Source organism: Podarcis muralis, chromosome 6, assembly GCF_964188315.1.
Source record: "Podarcis muralis chromosome 6, rPodMur119.hap1.1, whole genome shotgun sequence".
Taxonomy (NCBI): domain Eukaryota; kingdom Metazoa; phylum Chordata; class Lepidosauria; order Squamata; family Lacertidae; genus Podarcis; species Podarcis muralis.
This window is the reverse complement of record NC_135660.1, coordinates 94740570-94749442: the sequence shown is the minus strand read 5'-3', so window position 1 is coordinate 94749442 and position 8873 is coordinate 94740570. Positions and strand designations below refer to the sequence as shown.

Here is an 8873-nt window from a genome sequence, read left to right as displayed (position 1 = left end):
TGGTCTTAAATCTTTATTAAGTATCAAATTTTCTCCAATGTAAGTTACATCCCAGTTGTTAAGTCTGAATAAAGAAGACAAACCCTTATATACAAGTTGTTAGACTTTAGCTTAACAAATATAGTACCTTCTCGAAATTAGATTTCTTTTAAACTTTTATAAACAAAGCATAAAAACGAAGATCAGTACGAAATAAAGCATTTTTAAAACAAATATATAACTTTAGAAAGGACTTTCAGAATGCTAAAGTGAATAACTGGAGATTCCTTGAATGCTGCTAACGGCCCACTCTGCCTGAGGCTCCTTTAGACCATTTCTCGGTTTCTACGAATAGCACAGCAAAGAATCATGCTGAAAATCATACCGAAGATCTAAAAAAAGAGAAAGACGCACAATTGGCAAAGTTTCTCCGTGAAGAATACCACGAAGGAGATCAGTGAATTAAATAATTTTGGTTTAGGTTAGAAACTGCAATGGTTCAAAGCCAGCGATGGTTTGGAAAGCAGTTCAGCACTGCTGAAGTTCTGAAGTGCCCTCAATCCTCCCATCTTGCAGGAGAGTAGATCACACCAGCCACTGGTTTTCTCTCGCAGGCTTCCCACCGTTGGGCAATTGGGCCTGTTGACGGCTTTTACACGTAAGGGCCTTCTTGGTGGTGGCGCCCGCCGTGTGGAACACCCTCCCATCAGATGTCAAAGAGATAAACAACTATCTGATGTTTAGAAGACCTCTGAAGGCAGCCCTGTTTAGGGAAGTTTTTAATGACTGGTGTTTTACAGTGGTACCTCGGGTTAAGTACTTAATTCATTCCAGAGGTCCGTAGTTAACCTGAAACTGTTCTTAATCTGAAGCACCACTTTAGCTAATGGGGCCTCCCGCTGCTGCCGCGCCGCCGGAGCACGCTTTCTGTTCTCATCCTGAAGCAAAGTTCTTAACCTGAAGCACTATTTCTGGGTTAGCGGAGTCTGTAACCTGAAGCGTATGTAACCTGAAGTGTATGTAACCCGAGGTACCACTGTATTGTATTTTAAATCCTTATTGGAAGCCAGCCAGAGTGGCTGGGGAAATGCAGCCAGATGGGCGGGGTATGAATAATTAAATAGCATTATTATTATTATTATTATTATTATTATTATTATTATTATTATTATTATTTTCTTACAAAGAATGCCATGCTTGGCATTATGCAACATGCAGCTATATGCCAACCTTATGGAAAATGCTGGTACTTACCATCACCACACCAACACCAATGCCGACTGCCCCAATCACATTCAGCTTTTTGGTGAAGACTTCCTCAATGACCGTTGGGCATGCCTGGAAGAAAAACCAATCCTTCACCTTGTGTACTCTTATACATTAGGGTTACCAGACGTCCCCGGTTCCTGGGGACAGTCCCCGGATTTGCAAATCTGTCCCCGGGAAACATGGCAGCGGCAACCTCAGCAGTTGTGCAAAACATATCATATGAGGACTTCCGGTGAGGAAAAATGGCAGGCGTCATGGCAGCGAGCAGCTCCTGAAGCCAGCCAGAGCCAACTGCGCTACCAGGCTGGCTCCGGGCTGCTGACCGCCACTGCTACTGCTGAAGGGGAACCGGTGGTACAGATCTCCTGCCCCCTTTCCCCTTTGTTTTGACTCATGGGGGAGGCTCAGGAGTTGTGGGTGGCCGGACGTTGCCCAGTTTTAAAAAAACTCTGCGCATTTATGTTTCACAGGGTGCGAAAGAAGGGCTTTGCACCTTTATACAATATCCATGTGTGCTTGGGCCCAGGGTCTTTTGCCTCACCATCCCCACTACTGACTCCCTGTTGCTACTCAGCTTCAAAAAAAAAAGGGGGGGTCCCCGAATTCATTGAAAAAAAATCTGGTAACCATATTATACACGCAAGCACCAAAGAGTTGGAATTTGCCATATTATGCTGAGATTTAGTAACCCGAGGCATGTCCCTCTCTGCGGCAGAACGACATACCTGTAGCTGAATGGTTTCGAGGATACCGCTCTGTTTGGGACAGGTGTCTTCAATTGCTGCCTCAATAACCCCTGTGAGGCCACAGCAGTTCAGCTAGAGCAGAGAGAAAAGTTACATTTCAGTTGTGTTTCAAAATACGGATGAAACATACAAGTCAACAGATCTGGGTAAATTATCAGTTTGAAGGACTTTGCTAAAATAAGATCTTTGGCGATTATTTGAAAACATGCCTTTAGAAAAACCTACAAACCATTGACGCCTCCTGTGCAGTAAAACTTCTCTAGAACTCAGTATAGTTATGCTCTTGCCCAGATTCGGCCAAAGAACAACTGCATGTAGGTTCACACTTCCATGCAAGCCATCAAGATGAACGTGAACTGGAAACACCCCACCCCACCCGTCCTCATCCCGGTCTCCAGCAGGGACCTGGATGAAGAGACTAGAAGCTGCAGGTGGAAAACTGTCTCACAGCTGGATACAAAGACTGGGAGACCAGGGTGCCTGAGGCAATTGGGTGAGAATTCCCAGAGGAACTTCTCAGAGCACCAGGACTGATCCGGCCAGCGTCTGGACCCTCAGCTGAGCTTGAAGAATCAGATGCCTGCCATCACACGAACAACAGTCCAGCAGTGCTGGGAGCACACCAGGCAGGAGGCTGTGGAACAAAGGAGGAGGAGGGCCTGTCTTCAGGCCTTTTATGGTTCTGAAACAGTCTCTAGGGGGGTGAAGCCTGGAGAAGGTAGTCTGGGGTTAAAGGCATGAAAGGCCTGCCTGCTCCCCAACGTGGCCAGAGCTCACTTGGAGCTGTCCAGCAACCTTTGAGCAGCCTTGCACTGGACTGGACCGGAACACAACACATCCAGACTACAATGAGCCCAAGTGGTCTAGCTGGGAGCGACTGATGGTCATTCAAAGAAACAAAATGCAACTAGCACCCCTTTCACATTAAAGGTCAAGGACCCCTCGCAGCTAAGTCCAGTCGCGAACGACTCTGGGGTTGCAGTGCTCATCTCACTTTATTGGCCGAGGGAGCCGGCGTACAGCTTCCGGGTCAAGTGGCCAGCATGATTAAGCCACTTCTGGCGAACCAGAGCAGCACATGGAAACGTCATTTACCTTCCCGTCGGAGTGGTACCTATTTATCTACTTGCACTTGATGTGCTTTCGAATTGCTAGGTGGGCAGGAGCAGGGACCGAGCAACGGAAGCTCACCCCATCGCGGGGATGCGAACCGCCGACCTTCCGATCGGCAAGCCCAAGAGGCTAAGTGGTTTAGACCACAGTGCTACCCGCGTCCCAGATTAAGCTGTTGCAAATTGGGACTCCTGGCTTTCATTCGCACTCGCTGGCTCAGTGGAGATGGGATGTTTTTCAATCTCTTAGGCATGGTTAAGAGATTTGGAAACTCCCCCACCCCACCCCCAAACTCACAAGCACCTCCTCCCCCACTTCAATTCTCCTCCAACTACGGACAGTGTTTGTGACAGATGCAACTTGAGCACCAACCACAGTCGCTTTTAAACACGTTTGGTGAGGATGTTAACATCAACTATAGGTAGCACTTGTCCGGGAGGGGAAAATACAAACAGTCCCATCATGGATAAGCGCTCTGAACCGGTCACAGAAGCAAAGAAAAAAATGGTTGAGATCTGATCTCACTTACCGCGGCCTGAATGGCTCTCAACGTTTCTTTGGTGGCAGGTTCCCTTCTTTTGTCATATGCTGATTTGTAAAAGTCCTGCACCTCCTTAACAATCTAAAAACACAAACAATATAATAATTCACCCCAATAATGACGATAGTGGTTACATTAATCTTTTTGCTTAAAAAGGAGAAGCTGGAATGTGCTGTCTACGACATGATTGCTGAAGTCCTTCAGGCTAATCTATCAAACACTCCTTGCTCTCCTCGCAAATCTAACTTGGCCATATCTATTTTTTTATTTTTTTATAATATTTTTTATTGCGTTTCTTTTCATAGGTTCATAAGTTCAAAGGTATACAGAGATAAAAATCAAGAAACAAATAATAAGAATAGAGAAGAAAAAAGAATAGATATTTAACAATTCTACTTTCCACCAATTGGACCTCCCCACATCTTCCAGATCTGCGTTCTTTATAATAACAGTATCAGCAATTTGTTACCTTATTTCATACCTTACTGTAACTTTCAATTATTATGTTTCTAAATTCAAAATGTTGTAACTCAGTTTTAGTACCTTTAAAATAAACATAATATGTTTGTTTCATATTGCCTCCTCTTCTTTCTTATCACTTAATTTACCATTTACTTAATCAAATTGCTAAAGCATAACATTTCCTAATCGTGCACAGTCTTAACATTCATACAGCTTATATTGTTTTTGCAAATAGTCTTTAAATTTTTTCCAGTCCTCCTCTATTGTTTCCTCGTCCAAATCTCGGATTCTGCCAGTCATTTCAGCTAATTCCATATAATCCATCAACTGCGACTGCCATTCCTCCAGCGTGGGTAAATCTTGTGTCTTCCAATGCTTTGCAATGAGAATCCTTGCTGCTGTAGTAGCATACATAAACAAGGTTCTATCCTTCTTTGACACTTTCTGGTCCACCATGCCCAGCAGGAAGGCCTCTGGTTTCTTGGGAAAGGTATACCTAAATACCTTTTTCAATTCATTGTAAATCATTTCCCAGAAGGCCTTCACTTTTGGGCAGGTCCACCAGAGGTGAAAGAATGTCCCTTCTGCTTCCTTACATTTCCAACATTTATTATCAGACAGGTGATATATCTTAGCTAACTTGACTGGGGTCATGTACCACCGGTATACCATTTTCATAATGTTTTCTTTCAAGGCACTACATGCCGTGAACTTCATTGGCCATATCTAGGGGCTTAATGTCTACAGAAGTGCAGGAAAGGAGGACAATAGGTGACTAGTACTTGTGTAGCTCTGAATTCTCAATTGGCATTAAAGCAGAAAACCGTGGTTGCATCTAGGTCTAAGTGGTGTGTACTGCATCAATCAGATGTGAGGGGTGGGGAGGCGGCCCCTATTCTACCAAAAAGGAATGCTTGGAATAAGGAAATATAACGTACGCCTTGTGCTATCTTAAAGAGTGACAGGTTTATTATTGGTTGTCAGACTCGATTTGGGGGACAGTTTTGTCTTGGTTCCAGTCCTTTCTGGCCAGGACAGAGCCTGTTGGTGGTGCTAGTGGACTGCTGCTGTATCTCATGGCCTTCTGCTTATGGGGTGCCTCAAGTTCTATTCTGTCCCCCTCAGTAATTCTTATTACTACTACACTACTACTACAACTACAGCCCCCATAGTAAACCATTGGGGAAAATCACGTGGAGGTTCCAGTTGCCAAGTCCCGAAAATGCTGGTGACCCAAAACTCTACTTCAAGTTTCTATCTGCTAATCCTGAGCAGATATTTGGAGCCAGAATTTTGGATGTATAATTCTGTTATAATTCTAGATGGCATATAAAATCAACTTAAAAAAGATGTCTGCCTTACCTTTTCCTTGTTTGAGAATCCCAAGATGGCAGCAGCTACTTCAAGGGCAAAAATCACAAGAAGGAAGGTAAAAAACTAGAGGCAAAGGAGACGAGAGAGATTTTGAGTAAGGTCATGGCTGAACAATGGTTTATAAAACCCTGAGATGGTAATACTTAACAAGTCTATAGATAGGGCTTTAGAATGCTCTGCGTGCTTCGTAAACTTTATCTCAGTTACCGTATCACAGGTTAGTAGGCTAAGTGTAGCAGCTCACGTAAGACCACCGAGGACACTGGAGGAGACATCGGAACGAATGGCTTCCTAGCTCACACTTCCGCAGCCCAATCCTATGCAGCCAGAAGTTCCACTTTGTTCAACAGCACTTATACATGCATGCTTAGGATTATTGTGATAAATGTGTATAAAGTGCTTTGACTCCGTTGGAAAATTCTCAGCGCAAAAACAGAGATTTCTTCTCTTACCTAATGAGCATGTTACTGCTAAACACATCTGTAGACCCTAAGTGATGTTTCCCCAATACAGTAAGCCTGTCACTTATGCAGGGGTTACAGTACTTTTCTGTGTATTAGTCGAGGTCCCCCCCCCAAAAAAAAATAACGTTAAGAAATGGGGGGTGGGTGTCTTATACATGGTCAGCGCATTTTGTTGAGTTGGGATTTGTTGGTCTGTGGTGTCATTGCTGGCTTTGACAAATTCTGGAATCTATTTGCTTTTGCTGCAGTAATAATGTGTGCGTTTTTTTGTTTTTCATCGAGGAAGGAACAGCTGATAGGCGGCTTTTGCTGTGCGTGAATGACAACACTGCTCTGACGGGTGAGTGATTTTCGACAATCTCCCCCCTAAAAAAAAGCTTAACAGCTCTGGGCAACCTCCCCCCATTTTCTTCAGTTTGAGTCCCCCAAAATAGGGGTCATCTTATACATGGGGGCGTCATATACACAGAAAAATATGGTCTGCTTCAGGGATTGCATCTAAAGCCAAAATCACATATCGTCAAAACACATTGGGTTCAATAGCAGGTGGGATTGCCAAAGTCATTACCCCCAGAAACCCTGCCCCATATTTTTCCTTTTTAATGTTAACACACCTAAAGCTGAATGTGCGCAAGTTAAATGTGCAATAAATTGCGGGCTTACTGCGTTGCATTTCTCCAAGCACTGTTCTAAATCATAGAAGCCCATAGAAAGGAGGACAAATTAGGGAGTGGAAATAGTTCAAAGGCAAATTATATCAAGACTTCCCATATGCAAGTAGATTTAAATCCCCGGCACCTCGAATTACAAAGGATCCTCAGGTAGCAAAACTAGGAAAGCCTTCTTGGAGAACTTTTACTGGATGAAGTAGGGAGCACTGGGCTTGAGGAATCCATGGTCTAACCACACAGGGGCCAGCAACCTTTTCCAGCCGTGGGCTGGTCCACCATCCCTCAGACCATGTGGTGGGCAGGACTATATTTTGGGGAAAGAAATGAACCAATTCCTATGCCCCACAAATAACCCAGAGATGCATTTTAAATAAAAGGACACATTCTACTCATGTAAAAACACGCTGATTCCCAGACTGTCCAAGGGGCCGGATTTTGAAGGTGATTGGGCCGCATCCAGCCCACGGGCCTTAGGTTGCCTGCCCCTGGCTCTAACGTGAATGAGTTTCACCACATATAGGAAGATCCAGTTCTGTGACATAAACATTGAAATCTAACTTGTGTTGGCAACTTTTGCACAGTGTGCATTCTAGGAGGAGTTTAGGAAGGAAAGTACTTCCTTTTGAAAACAGGCTCCAGAAAGAAGTCAGCAGACATGAAAGCAGTATAGCCTTCTACCTTACCGTATAAACTAACGCCATACTTACCAAACCAAGCATGCACTGGGACTCCTGTATCGCTCCACAGCATCCCAAGAAACCAACCAGCATTATGAGGGCACCAGCTCCAATTAGAACGTAAACCCCTGGAGGCAGAGGGATTTTAAAAAATCGAAACAGAGATGATTTATTCTCAACTAAAAAAAAGCTTCACATTTCCCAAGTTTGAACAACATGAAGGCTACCAGCTACACTGCCACTACTATTTATGTCTTACATTTATATACCACTTTTTCTTCCAAGGACCTCAAGGTTGTGTACATGGTTACACTAGCACCATTATTGTTGCTTCTTTAAAACGAAAGCACTACTAGCAGTGTTTCAGAACAAGTTTTTGTAATAATGGGTTTTAGGTGGTGAGTGCAGAAGACGGGAGGAAGGCTATTTTGTCTATTCCCATAATAGAAATCAGTCGCTTCTCTTATCACCAGAAAAGGTTTACAACCGTCCTTTTTAAGAGTATTTCCCTCCTGACTAGAGTCTCCCTCATGACCCATCAAAGCTTATTTATCAGTTGTGCAAACCTTAATAATCCAGCTTCTGGGCTCAGCAAGACCCCAATTGCATCTGCAAATGTTTGCAAGCAGCCACCACCTTCAACTCCTGCAGTCGGCCAGACAAAATGGCCATTCTCAGCCAATGGCCTTTAGATGACCACTTTACCCATAAAGAAAGGTCTTTGCAATATATGTTGTGGAGGGCTGCCCTCAACACTTCTGCGTCACAGTATCTCTGTCCTCCTCCTAAGGAATCCATAAAATCCCCCGATTTTATTATCGGCTTCAGCACTGAACTATCAGTGTGAGAGACGACCTTTCCCCTCGTTCATGAACTTTGGGATCGGCTTTCCGATATCTTCCCACAATGCTTGAGGCCATATGAGAAAGTTACAACTGGAGAGCCATTAGTGCAATTCAAAGATGACCTATAAGGCAGAGCACGCCATCCACGTCTAGGGAGCATGGCATAAAATCCAGGCTGAATGCAATTCCAAAACACAAGAGGTTTAGCTGATGACATGTATGTGGGGAAGAAGAAGAAGAAGAAGAAGAAGAAGAAGAAGAAGAAGAAGAAGAAGAAGAAGAAGAAGAAGAAGACGACGACGACGTCGCTCGGCAGATCGAAACTTCTGCCAGACAAGGACTAGGAAACCAGTAACACCTTCATGGGGTTTTGATGGAATAGTAAGGGTAAAGGTACCCCTGCCCGTATGGGCCAGTCTTGACAGACTCTAGGGTTGTGCGCTCATCTCACTCTATAGGCCGGGGGCCAGCGCTGTCCGCAGACACTTCCGGGTCACGTGGCCAGCGTGACAAGCTGCATCTGGCGAGCCAGCGCAGCACACGGAACGCCGTTTACCTTCCCGCTAGTAAGCGGTTCCTATTTATCTACTTGCACCTGAGGGTGCTTTCAAACTGCTAGGTTGGCAGGCGCTGGGACCGAGCGACGGGAGCGCACCCCGCCGCGGGGATTCGAACCGCCGACCTTTCGATCGGCAAGTCCTAGGTGCTGAGGCTTTAACCCACAGCGCCACC

At 44.7% G+C, this 8873-nt stretch overlaps 1 protein-coding gene across 1 annotated transcript in view; it reads right to left on the bottom strand.

Annotated features, from left to right (window-relative positions):
* The window catches only part of CD9 (CD9 molecule), a 32026-nt gene continuing 23153 nt past the window's right edge, over positions 1-8873 (bottom strand). The window contains exons 3-8 of the mRNA XM_028728776.2: positions 7327-7424; positions 5473-5547; positions 3637-3729; positions 1974-2066; positions 1234-1317; positions 1-371 (exon numbers count right to left, since the gene is read on the bottom strand). Of these exons, the coding sequence (XP_028584609.2) occupies positions 306-371; positions 1234-1317; positions 1974-2066; positions 3637-3729; positions 5473-5547; positions 7327-7424 (509 nt within the window). The 3' untranslated portion in view covers positions 1-305. The remainder of the gene's footprint in view (positions 372-1233; positions 1318-1973; positions 2067-3636; positions 3730-5472; positions 5548-7326; positions 7425-8873) is intronic.